This window comes from Peromyscus eremicus, chromosome 3 (assembly GCF_949786415.1).
Source record: "Peromyscus eremicus chromosome 3, PerEre_H2_v1, whole genome shotgun sequence".
In the NCBI taxonomy this organism is placed as follows: Eukaryota; Metazoa; Chordata; class Mammalia; order Rodentia; family Cricetidae; genus Peromyscus; species Peromyscus eremicus.
Genome location: NC_081418.1, coordinates 64,843,161 through 64,869,846, shown reverse-complemented (window position 1 = coordinate 64,869,846; position 26,686 = coordinate 64,843,161). Strand labels below are relative to the sequence as shown.

General features: G+C 45.9%; 1 protein-coding gene across 1 annotated transcript in view; it reads right to left on the bottom strand.

The window, feature by feature from the left end:
- Nucleotides 1-25,071, bottom strand: part of Gpnmb (glycoprotein nmb) — a 32,570-nt gene extending 7,499 nt beyond the window's left edge. The window contains exons 1-7 of the mRNA XM_059256657.1: nucleotides 24,833-25,071; nucleotides 15,465-15,617; nucleotides 14,639-14,782; nucleotides 11,362-11,535; nucleotides 9,613-9,771; nucleotides 8,935-9,282; nucleotides 292-390 (exon numbers count right to left, since the gene is read on the bottom strand). Coding sequence (XP_059112640.1) covers nucleotides 292-390; nucleotides 8,935-9,282; nucleotides 9,613-9,771; nucleotides 11,362-11,535; nucleotides 14,639-14,782; nucleotides 15,465-15,617; nucleotides 24,833-24,902 — 1,147 coding nt within the window. The 5' untranslated portion in view covers nucleotides 24,903-25,071. The remainder of the gene's footprint in view (nucleotides 1-291; nucleotides 391-8,934; nucleotides 9,283-9,612; nucleotides 9,772-11,361; nucleotides 11,536-14,638; nucleotides 14,783-15,464; nucleotides 15,618-24,832) is intronic.
- Between the last annotated feature and the right edge of the window lie 1,615 nt (nucleotides 25,072-26,686).

Sequence of the window (26,686 nt, the reverse complement as noted above, 5' to 3'; positions counted from 1 at the left end):
CCCATGCCGGCTCTTTCCCCTCATCCATTGAGATTCCTGGAGGCTCACATGGGATCCAAGCCTAGGCTCTTTGCAAGTGGGCTGTCCAGGGGATGAGTCTCTACCAGAAAGCATGAGGCAGGCAGGTGGATGAGAGGAACACAGAAACTACGAGATGTTGCTTTCTACGTGTGCATCACCTTGGACAAGAGAGGTCACCCTGCCCCTTCAGCTCTACCCTTATAGTGTCAGCAAAGTAAACGGGTGACCTTGCAAACCTCGGCATCCCTCCCCGCTGGTCTTCAGCCTTACCGACAATTGTGATGATGGCTCTGAAGTAACCATATCTGTTTATCTGGCAGTTTTCATTGGAAATGTCATTCAGCTCCATGGAGGTGTAACCTGTAGGCACTGAAAAGTTCAAGTAATAAAAGTTTAAAATAAATAGGGACTAGGAATGTAGTAGAGGTAACATGATATAACACAAAATAAAGACATTTGTCCATATGTTCTTATTTGTTTTGGTGGATTTTGGCATTTATCTTTTTTCCAGACAGGGACTCATGTAGCCTAGGCTGGTCTAAACTCACTGTATAGCCCAGGCTGGCCTTAACTCCAGGTCTTATTGCCCCTATTTCCCAAGTTCTAGGATTTTAAGTGTGAACTATCATGCTCCAGGCTCCATCTGCTCCCAGCTCCACCATCCCTTTAGAAGAAGCCAGGCATGGTGGCACATGCCTTTAATTCCAGCACTCGGGAGGCAGAGACCGGAGGATCTCTGTGAGTTCAAGGCCAGCCTGGTCTACATCCCAAGTTCCAGGACAGCCAGGACTAAAATCCAAAAGCAAAAACCAAGTTAAGACAGGCATCAAGAACTCTAGAGCTTTTAAATTAAGGCAGAAATTTGAAGTAAATGTGTGTAGGTTTCTATAGATTAGGCATTATGGCTATTTAATTCCATACATAAACTGTAGGGAGGGTAGGGAGCAGAGGGAGTCCTGAGTAAAGACCTAAGTGAATGCGTGTGTGCTATTGACATGGGCATGGCCATATCAAGGGCCCCCCAGTCTCTGGTCCATGAGAAATGCCAAGCCTTCCTCAGGGGTCTCTGTGAGTGCTGACAGTGTATGTAGACAATGTCCACCACAGCTGTCTCCCCAGGTGCTTACAGCCTGAAGACTGCTCCCTACAAGACTGCTCCTACTGAGCTGAGCCATTCCCCTTGATCCAGCTGTATGCAATAACCCCGCCTCTCTCTTCACCTGTATATAATAAAGATGCTAAGCTTCTGGGGTGCTGAGGCTTCTCCATCCGAGAGCCCAGACTACCAGATTCCAGGTTTCTGTCTGAGTCTGTGTCTGTCTGTCTTTTCTTCATTCTCTGGACATCGAGTCGGGTCAAGTACCCAGAGGCGGAGCAAGGACTCAGCAGTAAATAGTCTCTCCCTTTCAGGTGGAGCTGGTGATGGGAACGAGGCCTGTGGCCCACACCAGGCAAGCACTGTACTGCTGAGCCACACCCAAGTTCAAAGTACAACCCCAGATTTTTTTTTCAAGACAGGGTTTCTCAATGTAACAATCTTGGCTGTCCTAGAACTCCCTTTATAGACCAGGCTGGCCTCAAACTCACTGAGATCCACTTGCTTCTGCCTCCCAAGTGCTGGGATTAAACGCATGTGCCACCACCGCCCAGTCCCCAGATGTTTTTTAAACTCAGGATGCAAATGAAAAGTGGGAGCCCCGTTAGAACACACGAACAGCCCCAGTAGAGATGTCCCCTTTTCATCTGGATGCAGGTGTTCTGGCCTAACACTAGCACTTCACTTGCTCACACATCACTTAAGTCATCTTTGCCTCTATTTGCTCATCAACAAAATAGAATTAATATTACTGTCCTCCCGGGTTGAGCCATTGAAACCAAAGTGAGATAAGGCATATACAGCCTGCTTCTCTGTCAGGTGTGGTGTTCATGCCCTTGATCCCAGTACTCAGGAGGCTGAGGCAGAGGGACTGCTGTGAGTTTGAGACCAACCTGAGCTATATAGTTAAGTTGGGTTACCATGTGAGACCTTGTTTTAAACAACAAAACCAACTGAGGTGTTTTGAATGAGATGACTCTCCTAGTCATAAGTCACAAGGCATTTGAATGCTTGGTCCCCAGTAGCTGCTTGGAAAGGATTAGGAGGTGTGGCCTTGTTGGAAGAGGTGTGTCACAGGGGACAGAGTGCTTAAGGTTTGAAAAGCTTCCTGCCATCCTCAAAGTGCTCTTTGCTTCCTGTTTGTGAGTTGGAAAGTGAGCTCTCAGCTGCTGCTCCAGTGCCATACCTGCCTGCCTGCTGCCATGCTCCCCATCACCACAGTGATGGGCTCCTACCCCTCTGAAACTGTAATTCCCAAATAAACCCTCTCTTCTATAAATTATCTTGGTCATGGTGTCTAATCACAGCAACAGAAAAGTAACTAAGACACCAACCAAGCAACCAACCTACAAACAACAACCAAAAAAAATATTCTAAATCAATCACACAGAATTCTGCTTTTCATACGGCTGCCACATACAAAGTACTTATCAGTTACTTGTTCAGCAATTCAGGAAAAGGTAATTCTTTCCCTATTTGGATAAGCAGATGTATGAGAAGAATGAGATTTTTATGTAAGACATAGATAAGGGGGTTAGGGAGAAATCACATTTGGTAAAGCATTGGTCATCCAAGTGTGAAGACCTGAGTTCAGATCCCCAGCTCCCACATAAAGCTGGCTGCAAGCTTGTAATTCCAGTGCTGGGGAGGCAGAGACAGGAGGACCTCTGGGGTTGCTAGCCAGCAAGTCTAGCTGAATTGGAAAGCTGTAGGTTAAGTGAGAAACAAAGGTGGCAGACAATTGAGGAAGACACTTGTCACTGACCTCTGGCTGCTATGTGCACAAAGACATGACCAAATCAGTTGTGAATATAACTGAGCATAGAATCCAGTGCTTTACCCATTACAGTTTAAAACTTGTTGGTGTAGCATCAGATTTAAAGTCTAAAGGAGCCAGGCAGCAGTACCACACACCTTTAATCCCAGCACTCCAGAGGCAGAGGCAGGTGGATCTCTGTGAGTTCGAGGCCAGCCTGGTCTACAGAGTGAGTTCTAGGACAGTCAGGGTTACACAGAAGAACCCTGTCTTGAAACAACAACAACAACAACTCAACAAAAAAGTCTAAAAGGAAAATATGATGATGTTCATCTTTATCTTCTCTTTAATCCCACAAGGCATTGAAATGGATAAGGGAAGGAGTTAAAGTTTAAAAGATCCTCATCTTAATAAATAGAGCTGAAGAGATGGCTCAGTGGTTGAGAGCACTGGCTGCTCTTCCAGAGGACCCGGGTTCATTCCCAGCACCCACATGGTGGTTCACAACTACGTGTAACTCCAGTGCCAGGGGATTCAATGCCCTCTTCCAGCCTACTTGGGACCCAGGCATGTATGTGGTATGCTGACACACGGGCAGACAAGTGACCATACACACAAAAGAAGTAATTTACAAAGTTTAGAAGCCAGAAAAAGAGTAGACGTGGTGCACACTTGCAATCCAGAGGCGGAGGCAGAAGGATTGCAAGGTCCTGGAGCTACAGAGTAAGACCCTCTCAAAACAACAGAAGAAAGAAAAAGAAGATCCCGGCCCACAGTTTCAGAAGAATACTCCTCTACTGGAGACCATGCTGGTACTAGGAGCTCAAGGCTGGACAGCCCAGAGACCTAGGACAGAATCAAACAGGACTGGCAAAAAAAAAAAAAAAAAAAAAAAAAAAAAAAAAAAAAAAGCCTGTGAAATGATTCCTAATGATATTATGATATTCTGCTAGACTCATAAATGGGTGCCTGGATCAGAGAGCCTTCATTCAGCAACTGAAAGAAACAGACACTGAGACCAACAGTCAAACTTTAGGCTGAGCTCCGGGAATCCTGGGGAAGATGGGGAGGAAGAATTGTAGGAGCCAGAGGGGTCAAGGACACCACAAGAAAACTCACAGAATCAACTAACCTGGGCTCACAGAGACTGAACTGACAACCAGGGAGCCTGCATGGGACAGACCCAGGCCCCTGCATATGTGTAACAGTTGTGTAGCTTGGTCCTCCTGTGGGACTCCTAACAGAAGGAACAGGGGCTGTCTCTGACTCTTTTACTGGCTTTGGGACCCTTTCCTCACAGTGAATTGTCTCGCACAGCCTTGAGACCAATTGTCTCGCACAGCCTTGAGACCAAGGAAAGTGCCTAGTCTTACTTGGTATTCCATGTTTGGTTAATATCCATGGGAGGACTGCCCTTTTCTGGAGAGAAATGGAAGAGTAGATAGTGGAAGAAGGGAGATGGGGGGAGGGACTGGTAGGAGAGGAAGGAGGAAAACTTGGGGTCTGGATTTAAAGAAAAAAATGAGAGAAGGAAGATAAAGAAGAGGAGGAAGGAAGGAGGGAAGGAAGAAAAAGTGTTCTGAGTTCAAGTTCATAATATGTAAGGAGGAAGCCAGCTGGGAGATCTCTACAGCTTCTCAGAGCCTCCTGAGGGTGACATGCCCACACCTGGTGCCTTTCTGAGAACCTTCCCTTGCCACACCGGAGAATGCTGTTCCACGAAGCCCAGAGAGATACTGACCCTGTTGGATTCTCATGCAGTGGTGCTGTGTGTTTATTTTATAAGTGGGCTGTCGGACTGCTGGGGCTTGGCAGACCCGGAGAGAAAACTCTCCAGCTACAAATGGCGCCCAATGTGTTGGCAAGAGTTTCCACCTAAACCTGAGAAAAAAGATTCTAAAACGGAGCTAAAAACAGTTCCTAGTCGTCTCTCTCAAGTTAGTGGGAGCCTGAGTGTTTGAGCTACTATGGCGGGTTCCCAGCTTACGTGCTCGACCTGCAGTATGGCAGGAATGAGGCCTCTGCAAGTGGCACATTAAGCTGGGCCTCTGCAAGTGGCACATTAAGCTGGGCCTCTGCAAGTGGCACATTAAGCTGCGTGGTGGATTTAGCCTTTGCTAGTACAAAACAAAAAAAGAGGTTTCTGGGCTACACGCTGCTTTGATAGAAGCATAGACCCACTATTTCTGAGAGTTGATGGCTCCCAGAGCTGGCCAAAAATGTACCACCGCCATGTTGGGAAGCTGAAGTGGGCGGAGCCAGCAGCCACAGCACCGATTCAGTCTTGGAATGCTGCAGTATAAAGCAATAGGTTCAAGGTAATATAAAAAATAAGCCATGTAAAGATGGCTACCACACAGAGAATCTGGATTATGTTCTCTTTGATATTTCTAACTGAAGAAAAACGTTTGATTGCAAAAGCTGTTGAGTTATGCCAAAATGTATATTTTAAAGGTACCTTGACTTCAAAATTTGGATGTAAGGATATGTTGCTTTGGAAAGGAGGCTCTGCTTTTGTTTCCACAGAAAGCCAGAGGCTATGGATTTGTTCCAGATTAAGATACATCAGGTTTGACCAGCCAAGACCCCCTGAAAGGTCTCCGATGACACCAAGGCCCAGATGATTCAACATCCAGAACCATTTCAAGGCAACTGGCTCAGACGATACACCCTCACGGACTACTCCTAATCCTAAAATTTTCTTTGTGTCCCATAAGATACAGCAGGAAGTAGTAAGAGAAACTACGCCCAAATTCCCAAATATACCAAGCTGGCTTTGAAGATGTGTAAAAGTTAAAACCTTCCTTAAAAAAAAAAAGGGCAAGTGCTGTGGGATGGTCTGTATGTCAAATGTGTTGCTCTGATTGGTCAATAAATAAGACACTGATTGGCCAGTAGCCAGGCAGGAAGTATAGGCAGGACTAACAGAGAGGAGAACTGAGAGAACAGGAAGGCGGAGGGAGACACTGCCATCCACCGCCATGACAAGCAGCATGTGAAGACGCCGGTAAGATTTATAGAAATGGATTAATTTAAGATGTAAGAACTAGATAGCTAGAAGCCTGAGCCATTAGGCCAAACAGTTTAAATAATATAAGCGTCTGTGTGTTTATTTTATAAGTGGGCTGTTGGACTGCCGGGGTTTGGCAGACCCGGAGAGAAAACTCTCCAGCTACACAGTGGTTCATCAGCAGGACAGGACAGGGAACATCCCTGACTTTCCCGTGGCCCTGTGGAGATGTCTGCAGACATCCACTCAGTCTTTCCTGATGGGCTCTAGAGCAGGAGGCTGGTTTGTGCAAGGTTTTGAAGAATCCTAGTTCTTCCCCAAGAGCTGTAGGATCCCCTTTAAAGTTCAGGGTGAGCAGAATTTAGCTACCAATTTGAGTATAGAACCATGATTCTATTGTATTTTAAAATAAAACTTCCTTAGGCAAAAGACCATGAAAGTCAGTGGTCCTGCTTTAAGTGGATAATGCTTATACAGATGCATGTGGAGTTTGTAGATGTTGGATCTGTAAAGTCACATTTATGAAAGGATCACTGGAGAGAAAAGAAGACCTTAAAGGGTGGGTGAGAAAAACTCAGTTCCATCTTACCCAGAGGTCAATGTGAGAGATGTTGACTATGAAACCACATGACACAATAGGATGTGAGTGTATGTGTGAGTGTGTGCATGTTTGTGTGTGTGTGTGTGTGCACATGGTGATGTTTAATGTAATACACATGGCATTACACTGACCAGCATCTGTCTTACAAAGGTTGTCCTGTTCCTCAGATTTATTCACAAAAGTCTAAAAAATGAACAAGAGCAATCAGATAAAGAAAAAGTTCTTTAGTAGAAAAATAGGACACACGTCCCACTCTCATGATTCAGTCAGCTGCCTAGTGCCCTCTTCAACTTGGCTACAGTTTTTCAGGTCTGGGGTTGCACTTGGTTATTTATTTTTGAGACAGGGCTTCAAGCTGGTTCTTGTTTATTTATTGTTGTGCTGGGACTGGAGCCAGGCCTGCATTCTGCTTCTCATTCAGCTACATTCCTGGAGCCTTTGGCTTCTGAGTTTAGCTGGACTTTATCCTGAAGCTCCTTGCAAAAACACAGGGCACATGCTTCACTGACAAATAATAATGTCCAATGATACAAGCTGGGCCAATGAGATGGCCCAGTGGAGAAAGAAGATTGTTGTGTGAGCCTGACAAACTGAGTCTGATCCCTGGGTCCTGTGTGGAAGGGGAAAACCAATGCCCTATGTCTACACACACACACACACACACACTCCACTACCACCACCGCCAATAATAATAATAATAATAATAATAATAATAATAATAATAACAAATAAAATTTTGTAAAAAGAATACAAACTCATTTATAGGATCTGCATAGCTGGAAATGTTCTCTAGGGGAAAAAATCCATTTAAAAGTCACGATTAGCCACCTGGTGGCACACACCTGTAACCCCAGCTCTGGGCTGGGTGCAGACAGGTAGATCCCAGGTGGCTCCCTGGCCAGCCAGCCTAGCTGGCACAGCAGAACCCAGGTTCAGCAAGGGCTCATGTATCAAAACATAAGGTTAAAAGCCATAGTGGAAGACTCTTGGCGTCAACCTCTGGCCTTCATATGTAGATTGGTGTGAAGTGAGGTGACCCACACATGTATGTATACATCACACACACACACACACACACACACACACACACACACACACACACAAATGACTAAAAATGTAAAAAGTCATGGTTAACTTCTGTAATCACTTCAGGCCCTGTTTCTTAGCCCTCCCCCACCCCAGCTGCATTAAGGCGTTCTGAGTTGATTATGGTTGAGTTGGCTCCTTTGCATAAAAAACGGGCCTCTTCCCTTCTCAGTAACACTGAGCACATAAGGGTGCTGGCTTTTGTTTTACAACACAGCATGGGAAAACGGCAGCACAAATCAAAACACCCTTTAAAATTGCCTTCAGAAATATTTTGATACATGCTATGACACAGCTTCTAAGGAAAACAGGCTGATTTTATAAAAATGCAGCTCTAAAAAGCCAAAATTAAGTGACTTAACCAGATTTTTAGACACTAAAGGCATCTGTAATTTATTTAGAATTTTACAGCTGTCTTATTTGTAAGGAAGATGACCCACACTTGCAGATAAAGAAATTGGTTCTTGGGATTAGAGATGTACTTGGCTGGGAGAGGACTTGCCCAGCATTCGAAAAGCCCTGTGTCTGGTGTGGTGGAGCACACCTGTAATCTAGCAACTGTAAGGTGAAGGCAGGAGGAGCAGCTCTGGTTCATCACCCGGAGTTTGAAGCTAGCCTGGGCTATGCGAGACCTTGGGGGAAGGGAAGGGGAGGGCTAGAAGGAGAATAAGCAAGAAAGAAGGAAGGACGTTTTTCCTAGAGACATACTAAGATGAAGCTGTCTGTCTGGACGTGCCCAGTCCTGCTACATTTGCAGCTGGACCCGGGAATCCCTTAGCCGCTCACCAACAGGCATGCGGAGTGTTTGTTGGCACAGCCTGTGAACACTTGCTGCCGCCCAAACAGGTGGGACAGATTTCTGCACAACAATAACCGAAAGCTGTCAGTGCTTCTTTAGTGAAGAGAGGATTGCAGAACAAAGCATGTGGCGTGAACCGTTTACATAAAGTCCCAAAGGACCAAACCTATGTGTCCATGTAGGATGTCTGTAAACAAGTAGAAAATGATCTGGACAGAAACATGGCCAGCAACGTCAGGGTGAACTCGGGAAGAGAACGCATGGGCCTTTCCTTTATGCTAGGCTTCTTCGTGGTTTCCTTGAATTTTTACTAAGAAATGTGGGTTAATTTTACAACGTAAAACATTCTATAAAGGAATAAAAATGGACGATGGCAACCTAACAGCTGTAGGGAAATTGCTCCAAGTTTGAGGCCAGCCTAGCTTAAATATCAAGGTCAAGGCCAGCAGGGCTACACAGTGCCTCAAGCTGATTGACTGAGTTATTTAATAACTAACGAAAATCCACCACACCACCACCACCATCCCACCCCCCACCCCGACTCCATTACCCAGAGAGTACTCACTTAAAGAGGGGCTGGGTGTCGGCGGCGGTGTGGGTGAAGAAGGTGAAGGTGAAGGTGAAGGTGAAGGTGAAGGTGAAGGGCACGACCCAGACACTGCGGCTTTCACAGTGAGGTTAAGACTGAAGGTTCCATTGAGCACATACGTGTGATTCAAAGTGTGATTGCTGGAGACAAACAGGCCAGTGTTGTCTCCGAAGTTCCACTTGTAGGAAATGGCAGAGTCGTTGAGGAAGTGGCTGGGATCATGGATGAGGACATCAAACACAATGGGGAGGTCCCTGAGGAAGGTCTCATCAGATGCGTTCCGGTCATTCTTCTGGGACATGGTCACAAATATAGGGATCTGATCTGGAAGATGTAACACAAGGAAGGAAGAAAATACATTGTTTCATGACTCTGTGTGTGTGTGTGTGTGTGTGTGTGTGTGTGTGTGTGTGTGTGTGTCCGGGGGGGGGGGGGAGGCTACAGTGATGCCTTCTGGCTGAAGATTAAAATGAGATCGTCTCATACTAAACTTTAGCGTGTCCCAGCTGGGAAACAGGTGGGGTACCACAGAATTCCGTATTTCAGCTCTGCTCAGAGGCCAGAGAAGTCTTACCCTCACCCAGACACTACATGCTGACTCTCCTTGTCTGCTGATGTCAAAAGGACTAAATGCTGTGAGTTCTCACCACACACCTGTTATCACATACACGTCTTTCACCTGCGCGATGGGAATGTATGCTCGGCCATATCTTCGAAAGACAGTCACTTCCATGACCTGATGGCCAAGTGTCATATTGACTGTGTTTACAGAAACCCGTGCTGAACACCGACCCAGTTTTTGGAAATACTGACCTGTGGAAGATGGATATTTATTGGTTATTAGTTATTAGTGACATGACATGGTCATTAGACAAAGCTGTTTCTGAAAGGCTAGTGAAAGGCTGCCTTGAGGAGAGAACAGGCTGGAAGCTCCAGAAAGGGGGGCTGGGCTGGGCTCTATGCAAAACCCGACCAAGCGACTCTACAGTTGCGTGCAGGTAATTGCACACAGCTGGTTATGGCTAAGGAGCTCCTTGGTGGGACAATAAAATTTGTTCCTAATTTGCAGATGAACGTTTTATTAAGTTTCAATGACAAGCATTTAATGCCATGGTGAGGTATCTGGGAAAAATGCTCTTTATTCACAAATCTACCTTATTTTTGTTAGCATTTAAAAAGCAATTATGTAAGTAAATGGGCATGGCTGTTCAGATTTTTCCGGGATGCTAGACCTCCACTTTCTAGAAGTACTTGTACCTAAAACAAGCAAGACTTGAGAGAGCAACTGTGGGTCACGGATAAAAAGGGAGTGCCTCCACAAACACATTTGACTCATTCCATTTCCCGCTGCAGCCATCCCTGAAACCCATGGTTGCTGGCAGGTCAGTGAGTGACAGGCTTGGGGACATGACCAACGGGGCTCTGATGGCACCGGGAAAAGCCAGTTTCAGACCGGTGTGATGTCTGACCTATTCTGTTGCTGTTCAAATGGCATGCTTTGTTAATGCTGAGGTAAAAGGATGCTCTCAGAGAAAGGACAAAACCTTTAGAAGTTGGAGCAGATTCCAAATATTCAGCCTCAGGTGTGTGTGTGTGTGTGTGTGTGTGTGTGTGTGTGTGTGTGTTGCCAACTTTGTAACTAGGGACTTTGTACGTGCTGGGCATGCATTCTACCACCGATCCATACACTTGGCACCCTAGTGATGCACTAGAATTCAGTAGTCTTGTTAATAATGCTTTGGTTCCTCTTAAAGCAACACTTTCCTAGTAATGCAGCAAAGTGAATGAATGCCTTTTATGTTTTTGGAAACCAGAGAATAGACTATGCCAGAGAAAAACAGTGTTTAGATTGTACTAGACTCACACAGCCATTGAAACAATGTAAGGAAGTTTAAATAATATAGTCAAATGCTATGATAGCAAAATAAAAATGTGTATCCATTATGATCTTAAACAAGAAATATCAATACTGAAAACATCATCATGTAATAGCAATCATTTCTGATGTTATTTGTAGATGATTTTTATATTTTGTAAGGGTTCTGTTTCCAAATTTCCCATAAAGCGTAAGCTTCTTTAACGTTCACTATTCACTTAGAACACTAACAAATTAGTGAATGAACAACCGTGTACTGTTCAAATAAATATTTTACATAGTACTATGTTAGATTAGTCTTCTGCTGTTGTGTAAGAGAGTCAGATTCACTTGCTTCTCATTCTCATTTTATTCTGTGGTGTCCTGTAGACTTGGAGAGGTGAACCAGGATTTCATTTCCCTCACTGTCACCCGAGTGAGGAGAGCCAACAGAGGGGTGGGTGTTGTCATTTGTTAGAGAATGTGGAAAGACAACATTAAAGTGTGACCGAAATGCAAAGAGCTAAGAGAGTTTGTAAAAACCAAACCAAGTGTGTGAAAGACGTAGACAAAGCTCCATTTCTTCCACCCGTGGGGGCGAGGGAAGGGCTTCCTGTCAGGGAATGCGAGGTGCTGGCTTTGGCTGGTGCCGCCTTCCCAGTCACCGTCCTCTGCCCCTGCTGTCCAGTTGTAAACATATCGGTCAGGAGTGAACCCCAAATCTAATCGAGAAACAAACAGGTCGAGTTAGTTTTCTGGCCTCCAAATGCCCAATGCTCAGCACTCAAACACTTGGTTTTCCCAGAACCACCGTCAAAGCCGCTACAGAGCTAACATCTTAATGTTCAGAATCCATCCATAGCATATTGATGATTGGTGCACTTTCCTGTCCATGTGCAAAAGTATTATATTATCAATTTCCAGGAAACTTCCATCTGGAGATTTTATTTAGAACATGTATCTTCCTGTTGAGTCTCCAAATCTCGGTGCTATTCAAACCAAACAACAGGGTGCATCATCTTCTAGTGTGGCACACTGTCCCTCAGCTTCTTTTCCTCACTCATTTGATACCACAGCTAAGTCCTGAGTCACAGTTCTAAGAGGACCACACTAAGGAGAGTGTGTTCCCTCACAGCATGGCAGTGCCACGCCCACGCCACGCCCACCCCAGCGAGATCCTCACAAGCTCCACCCACCACAGCAGTTAGATAAAAAGAATCTCCGTCCATGCACAACAGCCTGTTTGTTCTCCACCTCCGGGGAATCCTCCCCCCCCCCCCCCCCCCCCCCCCCGGCCTCTGAGGACACTTGCACACACACACAGACACATCTACACATCAGCAAATAATAAAAGTGAATCCTACTCTGTGTGGTGGTGGCGCACGCCTTTGATCCTAGCGCTTGGGAGGCAGAAGCAGGTAGATCTCTGAGTTAGGGGCCAGCCTGGTCTACAAAGCATCCAGGACAGCCAGAACTACACAGAGAAACCCTGTCCCCCAAACCCCCAAATAATAAATAAATATTAAAATAAAAATAATCCTAAAAAGAGAATCTCCCGTCTTTGCAGACACCGGGACTGCAAAATGGCGTCACTCGTACCACTGAAGGAGGAGTTTATGGAGGTTAAACCTGGAGAGCTGCCAAGCTGGATACTGATGTGGAATTTCAGAGCCTTTCAGAGAGGTTACGACGGTATTACATCAATGTGCAGAAAGGCAGCATCGTGGGGCTTAACATGGTGCTGGCAGCCTACCTGGTTTTCAGCTACCACATTTTTGTTGTTTTTCAAGACAGGGCTACTCTGTGTAGTCCTGGCTATCCTGGAACTCACTCTATAGTCCAAGCTGGCCTCGAACTCACAGAGATCCGCCTGCCTCTGCCTCCCAAGCGCTGGGATTAAAGACGTGAGCCACCATACCCAGCAGCTACTTACAAGGAAGTTAGATATGAGTGAGCAGGGCACAAGTATCTCTGAAGTGGGGTCAGTGTGGCCGGCACTGCATGCCTGAGCATAGTCTCTCCAAATGTGTGATAGTTCCCATTCTAAGCAAGACCTGGTCATCATCTGTCATCTAGAACATCCCTTTGTGTCCTTCAAGAGCTCCTTTATCTGGCTACTAGCTGTTATTCCTTTTTATTCTTAAATGGTCCCAAATACGGCCAAGAGAACCCCCTTTGAGCTGGCTCCTGTGTCCTTTTGACATAACTCCATCGGCCTTTGAGTACTTCCTAGTTTTCGGTTACAATTAAGGTGCCTCAAGTCAGGTGTGATGGCACACGCTTTTATTTTTTCTTTGTTTGGTTTTTTGAGACAGGGTTTCTCTGTGTAGCTTTGCTCCTTTCCTGGATCTCACTCTGTAGACCAGGCTGGCCTTGAACTCACAAAGATCCGCCTGCCTCTGCCTCCTGAGTGCTGGGATTAAAGGAGTGCGCCACCACCGCCTGGCGGCACAAGCTTTTAAACGCAGCATTTGGGGGGCAGAGGCAGGAAGATCTCTGAGTTCAAGGCCAGCCTGGTCTACAAAGCAAGTTGCAAGACAGCCAGGGCTCCACAGAGAAACTCTGGTTCTTGCTATGTAGTCCTGGCTGGCCTCAGACTTGAGATTTCCCCTGGTCAACTTCCCAAGTGTAGGAATTACCAGCATGTGTTATCATCATGGTCAGAATCAGCTTTTTTTTTCTTTAAAAATAAAAAGTTGGGTATAGTAATACACACCTGTAATCCCAACACTCTGGAGACTGAGGCAGGAGAATCACGAGTTTAAGGCTAGCTTGGGCTATATAGGAAGATGAGAGAGAGAGAGAGAGAGAGAGAGAGAGAGAGAGAGAGAGAGAGAGAGAGAGACAGAAAGGAGGGAGTGAGAGAGAATATTAAATACCACTAGATAAATAATTAACCCCTGTCCATACAGAATTTAGTGTTTTCCTCAAAGGGAGATAAAAAATTAATGGGAATGGATACATCAACACATTTACAAAAGCCCTAAATAATACAGCCAGCTCCCAGTGCAGAAGCATCTTCACTGTTTGAGCAATCTCAGTGATTATCTGAGTTCTTGAGGGTGAGCAATCCTCACGAGATAATTTTCCTTGATGTATTTATGCTGTTTTAACATGGGCAATGAACTTATTTCTTCAAGAGCAAAACAAAATCAGAGCATGTGCATTTAGCATCTGTACCAGCAGAACATCATTTGCTTAAAAAATATTAGTCAACAGAAATAACCCTGTTAAATGGGGCCCTGGGTGGTGTTTCTTTTGTGGTCACAATCAGGTAATAACATGAGACTCTGAGCATAGACAAGGCGTTCTCTGTCCAGTGGACAGGAAAAGCAAGCTGAGCATGATAATGGAGGAAATATACATTTAGAGTTTTGAATGTGTGTGTAGTCCTGGGGATGGAACCCAGGGCCCTGCACTTTCCAGGCAAGTGCTAGTTCTCTGAGTTCATCCCATCTCAATGGTAGAGCTTAAAGGGGAGTATTTGGGAAGAGCTAGAACCAGTGAGGGCAAGAGGGACAAGATGGGGAATTGGAGGTGGACATGATCAAAGTCCATGGTGTACATATAGGAAAAGTATTTTGTACAGTGAACACAGGCTAATTTGAAAAGGAAATGAGACACCCCACCACCACTGCCACAAAAGCAGGTTCCAAGGAGCAGAGAGCCACCAATTTGCTAAGGAGGGTTGGCTAATGTTGGTGTTGATGAAGGAACCAGACAGCTTGAGGAGGAGGTGGCAAGGTGTGGTGACAGCACCTACGAGCATTAGGATCACGAGGAGTGTCATGGGTGGGGCTCCAGGAGGAGAGCTGGTCTTCTTACCACTTCTGCAGTTCTTTTCATAGACGATGTTGCCGTTAGCATCTTCTTTCTGGCATCTGGGGAACACCAGGTTCACCACAAATGTGATATTGGAACCCACCAGAGCTGGTGAGTCACTGGTCAGGACGGCTTGCACACGGCCTCCTAGGGCAGCAAGGAAGGGAGCTCATTCCCCCAGAAGGCCTTTCCCCCCAAGTGTTTAAAACAAAGGAATATCTATTGGTAAGGACCGTGTTGTCCATATGCCTTTTTACAGTGGGCTAAATTTATTTCCTGGACGCCAACTTTAGCTTTCACAGTACAATATTATAGAAAAAAAAATGAGCCAGAGTAGTTAAAGGATTTTCTAATCATGGAAAAAATTCACTGAAGATGAGAACAAACGGGGCTGGAGAGATGGCTCCGTGGTTAGGAGTACTGGCTGTTTTTACAGAGGACCCTGGTTTAACCCCTGAACCCACAGGGCAGCTCACAAGCATCTGTAACTCCAGTTCCAAGGGACCTGATGCCCTTTAATGGCCTCCTTGCGCACCAGGCACACATGTGGTGCACAGATATACATGCAGACAAAACACCAATACACACACGAACACACACACACACACATACACACACACACAAACACACACACACACACACACACACACACACACACACACTAGCAAAGAAAAAGTCTGTGTTTTGGATTGAGGAGGCATATGTTAAAGATGGTAGACGTTCACCTTAAAACCAAATGACTGTCACTCACGGAAGCCTGAGCCCTGGCGTCTAAGGCTCTTGCTAAGGTAGCCCAGCTGTGGCGTCGGGAGTGGAGTTTCCGACTTACCTTCCCAGGAGTTCTTCCACTTGCCATCTCCCCTCTTCCACACTGGGTACAAGTTCTCATTCCACTCATTTTCATCAGAAGACCAGCCATGTAATTGGCTGTGCATCCTCATGTGACCTGGATACTGCTCATGGCCCAGCACCTCACGAAATCCTATGTTAGTGTTTGGAAAACAAAAGATTTGGTCTGTTCCATCCATTTCTCTTTTCGTACTTCTATGAGAATGGTCAATGAAGCTTTTCATTTTAGAACACTGGGAAGCATGTGTATAGTATAGCCAATATACCAAGTAAATAAAGGTGCTTCAAAGATGTCTGGCTGGGTGCAGTGGAACTCACTATTCCTAGCACCCAGGCTGCAGAGGAGGGCAGACCTTTGGGAAGTTGAGGCTAGCCTGGTGTACACAGTGATTTCCAGGCCAGTCAGAACTACATAATGAAACGCTGTGTCTAAAAAACAAAAAGTGTCTGGTGAGATATCTTAGCAGGTGAGGTCAACTGGCCACCAAGACTGATAACCTGAGTTCTCACGTGGTAGAAGCAGGGGTTCCAAGGCTTGTCCACTGACCTCCACACAGGCCCCGCCCCAGCACAAATAAACAAGTAAATGTAAAAATAATAAGTCTGCTGGAGCTGTTTTTAGAGAACTAAAGAAAAAAAAATGTTATTTGTTCAGATAGCATCTCACTACATGGTCCTGGATGTCCCAAAACTCACTATGTAGACCAATCAGGCTTCAGTCTCACGCAGATCCACTTGCCTCTGCTTCCTGGGTGGCTAGGATTAAAGGCATTGGCCACAAAGCCCAGCTTGTTTTTTGTTTTTGTTTTTGTTTTTGTTTTTGTTTTTTGAGACAGGGTTTCTCTGTGTAGCTTTGCGCCTTTTCCTGGAACTCACTTGGTAGCCCAGGCTGGCCTCGAACTCACAGAGATCCGCCTGGCTCTGCCTCCCGAGTGCTGGGATTAAAGGCGTGCGCCACCACCGCCCGGCAAAGCCCAGCTTTTAAGAAAAAAATTTGACAGCCAGTTTTTCTTGGCTTCACTTAGTTTCTCAATATATCCTCCAAATATTTAAATGTGGAAATAGTATTTCAAGGGAAACTTGGATGCCATTTTCTTCATGCAGATTTGCACCTTTTCCCAGTCTTTTTAGGCTCTTTTACCCTCTTGTCTAAAGGAATGCCAAGCTTGGAGATGCTCTCAGAATGCCAAAAGATATATATGTATATATCTTATAACATGGGAGAGTTCATAGTAAAACTCTATGTATACATTATACATCTTGGTGAATATTCCATGTAAATTTGTGGAGTATGGCATTTGCATCATACCTGTACCCAGGAAGCTGAGACAGGAGAATTGCCATGAACTCAAGGCTAGCCTGGGCTACAGAAAGAGACTTTGTCTCAAAAACAAACATCCCCCATTCAAAGCATATGCATTGTATAGTCTATATTTGCTAAATAGAGTGAATTAAAAAATGTTATTTGGGTTAGGGTTGTACCTTATTTCTTTTTCCAGTTCTGGCTCTTTAAATGCACCTTGAAGCTCAGTTGTTAGGTATATATGCATTTAGAATTATTACTTTCTTGATTGCATTGGCCATTTCCTTATTAGTAATTAATCCTCTTTATTCTTGGTAATATTCATTGCTCTGAAGACTTCTTTGCTAGCGTTTATCTTTTTCCATTGTTTTACTTTTTCAAAAAAGATTGATTTATTTTTATTTTATGTGTGTAGGTATTTTCCATGCATATGTTTGTGATCCATGTTCGTGGAGTGCCCATTGGATTCCAGAAGAGGTCTTTGGACTGGGACTGGAGTTACAGATGGTTGTGAGCTGCCACGTGGGTTTGGGGGAATTGAACTCTGTAGAGAGCCGTGCACGGCCGTGCCTCAAAGATGGCGCAGCATCTGGCTTCTGCCTTCCCGATGGCAGATGCTCCTTATTTGGCTAAGGCTAGGATCCGGCTTTTTTCTGCACACCTGGACCTAATCTGGCTTGCTTGCGTATGTCTGACCCTATCGGCATTGTCCACGTGGCACCACGGGGTTGATTGCCCAGTGGCTATAAAGGGCGTGGGCTGACTTTCCCGAGAGGAGTGACTGTGAGTGAGAATGAGAGAGACAATGGGAGAGTGAGTATGAGTGAGAGAGAGAGTGAGAGAGAGAGAGTGAGAGAGTGAGAGAGAGAGTGAGAGTGGGAGAGAGAGAGAAGAAGAAAATGGCTTTCCCCGGGGTCAGAAGATTGTTCAAGGTTCCTGAATAAACTGCTTAGAGAAGAGCCTGGCGTCGCGTTTTCCTTGCTGGTCAAGGAGGACGCAACAGAACTCAGGACCTCTGGAAGAGCAGTCAGTGCTCTTAACCTCTGAGCCATCTCTCCAGCCTCCATTCTTTTACTTCTAACCTGCACGTATTCTTATTTAATTCTTTTATTTTTTATTTTTATTTTTATTTTTTAATTAATTAATTAATTTATTTTTCTATTATCAGCTTGATACAGTATACATTTTTTTTTTTTTTTGGTTTTTTGAGACAGGGTTTCTTTGTGTAGCTTTGCGCCTTTCCTGGAACTCACTTGGTAGCCCAGTCTGGCCTCGAACTCACAGAGATCCGCCTGGCTCTGCCTCCCAAGTGCTGGGATTAAAGGCGTGCGCCACCACCGCCCGGCCAGTATACATTCTTATCTTAATAGTGAAATGTTTCATTGAGGCTTGCTCAGTAATTTGAGTAAAACCAAAACTTATTATAAACCACAGTTATCCTAGGGTCCCCTATGCTATATATATAGCCTCCATGGTTCTGTGGGTCGCAGTCTGATTGTTCTTTGCTTTATATCTACAATCCACTTATGCGTGAGTACATACCATGTTTGTCCTTCTGGGTTTGGGTTACCTCACTCAGGATGATTTTTCCTAGTTCCATCCATTTGCCTGCAAATTTCATGCTGTCATTGTTTTTCTCTGCTGAGTAGTACTCCATTGTGTATATGTACCACATTTTCTTAATCCATTCTTCAGTTGACGGGCATCTAGGTTATTCTTATTTGAACCTACCATCTTGTTTTCTACCTAGCCCATCTTTCTTTACTTTTTTTTCTTATTTATTTATTTTGATTTTTTTTTGCAACAGAGTCTTATGTGATCCAGGTTGCCCTCAAACTTACTATGCAGCCTAGGATAACCTTGAACTCCTGACTTTTGTGCCTTTACCTCTCAAGGGCTGAGACAATAGGCATGGACCAAGTCTACCTCCTCTTGTAGTATGGGAGATTATAACTGGATTCCATTTTATCTCCACCATTTAATATTAATTGTATCTCTTTGCTTTTTTTTTTTAATGGTTTCTCTAAAGTTTATTGTAATTCTTTGAAAATTCTTCATAATCTTAAATTGATAGATTTTTGGTAGTTGTTGTTTTGATCTTGCCTGAAAACTTTGCTGGTCATGTGGTCTCTATGCACTTTGAATATTGTAGCAGATTGGTTGATTCTTACCCAGCAGCCATTGCCTGCCTACTCTCCTCTTTGAATCCCCTTGGTAACAGATCCTCATCTGTATCAGATCGTAATTGCAAAGGCTCATTTCCCCAGCTTTCCTTGCAGTTTGAGTTGGGGAAGATGATTATGTCCTGGCTTAGGGAAGCTGAGAAGAAGTCTGCTAGAGTTTCTGGGACGTGTTCCTCCTTTACAGAAGAAGACACACGAGAAACAGCCTCAGCCTTCTGTCTTCAGCACTGACTTCAGGGGTGTAGTGACTGGCATGATTCTTGGACATCACAGCCATGTTTAACCATGAAGATGCAGATCTGAGGAAACAGCCAGCACATCGGTGGTGTCAGATTAGAATGCTGAAGGAGGGCTGGAGAGATGGCTCAACGGTTAAGAGCACTGGCTGCTCTTCCAAAGGTCCTGAGTTCAATTCCCAGCAACCACATGGTGGCTCGCAACCATCTGTAATGAGATCTGGCGCCCTCTTCTGGCCTGCAGGCAGAACACTGTATACATAATAAATAAAAAAAAAATAGAATGCTGAAAGAAAGAACCACCGCCTAGATGACACTACTGAGTCATTGCTCTGGTCCTGACTATCTGTGGTAGTTGGAATAAAAATGGCCCCCATAGGCTCACAGGGAGTGGCACTATTAGGAGGTGTGGCCTCGTTGGAGTAGGCTTGGCCTTCTTGGAGAAAGTGTATCACTAGGGCTGGGCTTTGAGGTTTCAGAAGCCCAAGCCAGGCCCAGTGTCTCTTTCTTCCTGCTGTCTGCAGATCCAGATGTAGAACTCTCAGCTCCTCTCCTGCACCATGTCTTCCTGCATGCTGCCAAGCTTCCTGCCATGATGACAATGGACTAAACTTCTGAACTGTAAGCCAGCCCCAATTAAATGTTTCCTTTATAAGAATTGTTGTGGTCATGGTGTCTCTTCACAGCAATAAAACCCCAAGACACTACTTCTGGGCTGAATGTATGAGATAATAAAAAACTTAACCTTTTATATTCCAGCCCAAAGCTTAACTGTGACCAAAGGCATCCTCTAACCACACACTGTCTGCAACTGTTCTCTCATCAATTTATATAATCCTGCATCTTGGCCATGAACTCTTGTAGACCAGAAACTGTCTTCATGTCTTAGATGCTGGAGGAAATACCCTGAAGTGTGGTATTTAGTAGATACTCAGAGAAACCATTTTGAAAGCATGCATGAATCTGTTCCTTCTAGTCAAGATATTACCTCTTATGTGGAGAGTAGAGTGATGGGACAGAATATTTAGAACTCTGGGCCCCTCACATTTAAGGCAAATGCTCACATGTTAGGGAAACTGGGCTACATCTCCTGCCCAGTTTATTTTTAGTGTGTGTGTGTGTGTGTGTGTGTGTGTGTGTGTGTTTGTGTGTGTGTGTGTGTGTGTGTGTACAACTTCAAGTGCCATATTCAGAAATTCTGTCTTCCTCCTTTTGAGACATGGTCTCTCATTGGCTAGAGCTCACCAATTAGGATAGACTGGCTGGCCACAGCCCCATGGACCTGCCTGTCTCTGTCTTCTTTGTACTAACAGGTGGGTGTATGTCCTGTTTTTGTGCATGCTCTGATTTTTTTGTAGGTGCTGCATACGGAGTTCGGGCTTGTGCCTGTGGGGCAGGCAGTGTACCCACTGAGCCATCCCTTAACCTCCTGTTCCTTTCTCAAGAGAGAGGCAGAGGTAGTGGGAAGTAGCGCTGAACTAGGAGCCATGGTGCATGGTCTCTGTCATAAATAGACTGTGTGACCTCAGCCTTCAAACCAGACAAACGCCAAATAAGTCTCAGGACCCTTCCCACCTGGCTGTTCCCATTAAGTGAAGAACAGACCGTCTATCAACCAGTGTTTACAACTGGAGGCTCACTCTGGAGTCAAGTGAAGAATTAAGCTGCTTCCATTCAAACTCACTGTAGAGATGAAGACATCTAGGTCTAGAGCGACAGGATTCAGCAGGGTCATCTTCACTCCAGTGCAAAAGGAGAGCCGCCTCCCTTCATGCCCACAAGGCTGTCTCACTGTCTCAGGGTCTTCGCCCTCAGATTCTGAGGAAGTATTTCCAGAGATGCAGTCAAAGCACAGCTCAGGTTAGGGTGTGACCCTGCGGCTCAGTGCTTGACAGGCATGCAAGTACCCTGGCTTTGAACCTCAGCACCACCAGAAAACAAGCAAACAAACAAACAACAACATTGACAAAACCACACAGAGTGCTCCTCTGCTTGGACATTTCAGAAGTCAAAGAAAAACAGCCAGGTGTGCTGGCGCACGCCTTTCAGGCGGATCTCTGAGAGTTGGAGGACAGCCTGGTCTACAGAGCGAGTTCCAGGACAGTCAGGCTACACAGAGAAACTGTCTCAAAAAAAGAAAAAAGAAAAGAAAAATACAGGGAACAGTGGAGGAACAGGGAAGCCAGGCGCAAGCCTGTTCGATCTGCCTTTCCAGAGTTCAGACCAGACATAGGTTCATTAGAGGAGCTGGAGAGAAGACTCGTGGTTAAGGGTGCCAACAGTACTTGCCCAGGAGTTCTGAATCTTAGCAGCCTTGTCAGGCAACTCAAACGCTCCAGCTCACAAACGCTCCAGCTCCAGGAGATCTGGCGCCCTCTAGTGGACCCTGCGGGCATCACCCCCACAAGAAAATACACCTTTTTAAAGGTTTTAACAAGAAAAATAACCCAATAGAGAAAAGACACATTTTAAAAAGCAGTAAGCAGAGATGAAAACATCAGGATTTAGAACTAGACAATAATTCTTAGATTAACACCCAAAGCATAATACATAAAAGGAAAAACTGATGTAAGAGCCCGTGTTCAAGTAAGAAACCTCTGCTCTGTGACATCCTGTGGGAAGAAGCGAAGGAGAGCCACAGTCTAGGAGCACACCACACTTTCACCGACATTAAAAAGCAATTCAAATTTGAAAATGGGAAAAGACACGAGAGCACACTACAGAGGATGTGTAGACATCCAACACTAGAGGGTCATTGATGAGTCACTACCTCCCAAGTAAAAAGGAGTACCAGTGCCTACCAAGTGACAGCAAGGACCTAGGAAAACTGAGTCACTACACACTGCTGGTGAGGACGTGAAAAGGTGAAGCCATCCTGCTAAATTCTAATAAAGTCAACATGCAGTTAACCACTGTCTAACTTGTCTTTTTTTTTTTTTTTTTTTTTTTGTCTTAAGACAGGGTCTCTCTATATAGCTCTGGCTGTCTTAGAATTCACTTTGTAGACCAGGCTGGCCTCAGACTCACAGAGTTCCACCTGCCTCTGCCTCCCGAGTGCTGGAATTAAAGGCATGCACCATTATGCCTGGCATAACTTGTCTTAACTGTATTCTTTGGTATGAATCCCAGAAAAATGATACTTGTGACCACACAAAAATTCACACGTGAGAATTCATACCAGCTTTACTCAGAAAAGTACAAATGGAATAATTCTGATGCCCTTCAGCAGGTGAGGGGTTAAAATGGTACGTCCTTACCATGGACTGCTTACTACTCAGGAAGAAAAAGGGACAGCCTATTGGTACAGCAATGTCAATAAACCCCCAGGAAACTATACTAAGGAGAAACTCCAGCCAGCATCTAAAGTTACATACTGTACAAAATTCCATTGTGTGGCATTCTGGAAATAATAATAATAATAAGTAAGATTAATTAAAGGACAGATTGCCAGTGGCCAGGAACTGGAGCTGGGCAGAGGAAGGTATTGATTATAAAAGGTCATGTGATTGTTGAGGTGACAATGGGCATGTCCTGTACTTTGACTGTCCCGCCTCCCCCACCCCCCATCCCCACCCCGTTAGGATCTTGGCTGTGTTACTTGATTGTGTTTTGTCTAATTTTGCCCTTGGGCAAACCGAGTAAAGGTTATATTGGGACTTGTCTGAATTATTTCTTTCCATTTCGCATGCGTGCACAATTGTCCTAAAACACCGAAGTTCAACTGCAAACCAGAGACGCCTGATAGCAGGGCAAACTTTAGCGGAGGGGTGGGGAGCGGGCAGAGTAGAAGTTAAGGAGTTCTGCTCTTCGCTCTGGCTCCCCGATACCTGGACAGCACTTCTGCCTCCTCATCCATCGTACCAGAGACAGGACTGCTAACTCCACAGGTATTGCTTTGTGTCTGGAATGTTTAGTCAAGACACAAGTGTAAGCCTGAGAATGGCTGGGGCTTTGAGACATCGGCTGACAGCCCTATTACTCAATTTCTGGCTACTGTTTGGTTGGCTGGTTGGTTTTTTCAAGGCGGCATTTCCCTATGTAGCTCAGGCGGTCCTCGAATTCACTATGTACACTAGACTGTCTCACGGAGATCTACCTCCTCTCCCGATTAAAGGCGTGAGCCATTTAGCCCGCACAGCCGCGGGGTTTTAGTGAGAGGACTTTGACAACTAACTGTCTTTTCCTATTCTTCCTATTCCTCCAGGCCCTTAACCGTCTGTCCGTGGGAGGCACGGTGCGGGGTGGGAGTGGGGAGCGGGGCGGGGCGGGGGGCCCAGATCGTCCTTAAGAACTGTCACTGAATGTGTGTTCTGGCCAAGCGCCTTTGCTAGCTGATCTCCCAAGACACTAGAACCCACTTTTGCAAATGGGGAAAAGGAAACTTAGCGAAGCTAACTTAGAGCTTAGCAGTTGGCACGAACCAACTGTCCTACCCAAAACCCTGGCAGGAAGGACAGCGGGTGAGATGGCATGCTTTCCCTTTCCAGCTGCTCTCTGTGTGACCCAGGGCGAATTCCTGGCCCTCTCTGTGGCTGGGTTCCTTATCTGGAGAAACCAGTCAATCACAACGTCAGATTCTCCTCACTCTGTGAAGGCGCCACACCTAGACACAAGGTGGGACATTCCCCCTGGGACTCTGTGTTTGAAGTCCAAACCCACAGTCACAGCCTCAGGGGACAGAGGCGGAGTCTCGGGCGGGCGGGGCGCCCCAAGTCTGGAGCATCCCGGGCTTTGAGCACTCAGGGCCGGGTTGTGGCGGGACTGGGCCGCCTCCCGGTTTGACGGTCAATCTCCTGGTGCAGGGTCCCCAGCGGTTCCACTCTGCCTGGCCTGGGATCCACCCCAGCCAGGACGACCTAAGACAGGGACTGGCTTGCACTAGAGGAGGCAGGGAGATGAGGTGGCCCGCTCCTCTGGAACTGTCCCAAGCCAAGGTGTCGTTGGGGTTACCTGGGTTAGCTGGGATGCCACACTCAGGCTCAAGGAAGGTGCGGGTCCTGGCCTGGCCCCTGGAAGGGAGGTGGAGTGGCTCTTCTTTTCCCCTTGCTCACTAGCTCTGCCAGGAATGGGACAGCCACACCCCGGCGGGGACAAGTGGGCGTGCTGGAGCATTGCTCCACCCGCGCTGCGCACCAAGGATGCTGGACCAGGACGCCCAACTCCAGAACACACCGCTGCCACTGACCGGGCATTAGCGTTGTTAGTAGGGCCCATGTGGTAGTGCCCACCCAGGGTGGAGCCAGCTCGTCCCTCAGTATCCTCACAGAAGCCACAGCGCGCCCGGCGTGCCCCCCTGTGTGCAGGGGGGTGGGGTGGGGAGTTCTGCTAAGTTAGTGAGAGCCTCATCTTAGAGCTCCGCCCTGTGAGCAGGAAGCAGATGAGGGTGGTTTGGGACACTTGCTTTATTCTGGGGGTACAGGCTCTCCTCCCACTTCCAGCCACAATATGGCCAGGGTGGAAAAGGCTCCCAGTGGCTGCGTGCCTTTTGCTCTACATGAACCCCAAGCAAAGAATGCAGTCCCAGCACTGGGAACAGATCCTGCTTCCTGCAGACCCCTAAACTCTGAGAGCCCGGGTCCATCGCTTAGACTAGCGAATGCAATCGCCCGGAGAGGGTGAGACTCACGTTTGGCCGCCTGGAGCGGCAGTCCTGAAGCCAGCAGCAGAAATCCCAGGACCCCGAAGAGACTTTCCATGCTGAGTCCGAGCGCCCGCAATCAGTCAGGGCTTGACTCTCACTCCCCAGTCCCATCCACCGGGAGTCACCGAGTCAGCCTCCTGTTTTATGAAATACGGGGCTTGGGAAAGATCATGTGATGTTTTAAGCAGTGTGGCTTGATCTCTCGAATTCCATCTCTTAAGAACTCGTGCTCATGACTCACTCGCCCCTGGCGTCTATTTATTGACTTCGGATGCACGGTATTTTCATTTTGTGATCCCACATTTGCTCTTCTCTTCTCTTTTCTCTCCCTCCTCCCCTTTTCCTAGCTTAGAGGGAGTTTCCTAACATCCTGTGCTGACATTCTTCCTGTTGATGAACTTTCTTCACTGATGCTCACACAATGCATCTTTCCAGAATTTGGACAGCAGCACCTAGTTAGCATTCCCTCCCCGCCCAGGACAGACAGATACCAAGGTGTCATTCCAATCAGGTGCCATTGTGCTATACATATATGGGTACAAACACTACATGCTGGGTCAGAAATTATGAGCTCAGGATAGCCCACAGGCTTCAAGCCGTGAAGAAATGTAGCCCAAAGCCGTTTTTGACCTATATACTTGACTCCATAGTATGACTGCTCAGAACAAACTTCGTATTCGGTAACTGCATTAAGTGTAGAAACATAAACTTCATACACTCAAGTCATTTCTGGTTATAGACAACGTGGAAATGTGGCGATGTGAACTTCTCACTGGTGTGATAGTCTCTAAGGTGTGTATCACTATGGCTGCTTTCTGGGCATGGGAAGTCCTGGTTATGGAACACACTGACTTATGGTCCATTGTAACACAGGGACTAGAGCTAGTGTGTAGAAACACATGGATCAGAATGGAGGGAGGATTCCATACAGTCACAAGGAAGCAAAATTTCCAATACAGAGAAGCAAGTGAAAAATGGAAATATTGGTTTTGTATAATGTAAATAATATAGAGCGTTCTATTTGCTTTTTGCAACACATACAACTTTCAATTAAAAACAAGCACTAAGCATTGTGGTGGACTCCTTTAATCCCAGCACTCACAAGGCAGAGGTACCTGGACTTCTGTGAATTCAAGGCCAGCCTGGTCTATGTAGCAAGTTCTAGATCAGCTAAGGCTACACAGTGAGTCCCTGACTCAAAAACAAAAACAGAAAAAGCAAGCTTTGGAGCTGGTGAGATGGTTTAGTAAGTACAGGCAGTCACTGTCAACTGAAGACCCGAGTTCAATCCCTGGAACCTACAGGGCAGGAGAGAAGTGACTTCCTTAGGTTGTCTGATCTTCATATCAGAGCTGTGGCATGTGCCAATCTCTCTACCCCCAAATACATGTAAACAACAACAACAACCAACAAGTTTTCAACTTTTGGCAAGCATCTTATTACCACCTCAGGTGTTAATGCCCTTTGTGGCTGACATAGTTTTGGCTTGCATTTTTTTTGTGAGATGAGCGATCTGTCTTTAAGTAAACCGGATGTTAAACTTTTCTGTAGCGAATCTTATTTTTGTTTAGGAAGCTGTAACAGTCGAATTATCTTTTACTTTTTGCCTTTCCTGCCCTATCAGGAGAGGTGGCAGCCATTAGGGCAGGAGTCCTCCTCCTCCTCCTCCTCCTCCTCCTCCTCCTCCTCCTCCTCCTCCTCTATTCCTCTTTCCTTCTCCTTCCTCTTTATCTTTCTCCTCCTCTGGAGGTATGGGTTCAATTCCCAGCACCAACACGGTTGCTCACAAACATTTGTGAGCCCAGTTCAAGGACTCTCCCAGCTTCTTCTGAGCTTCTC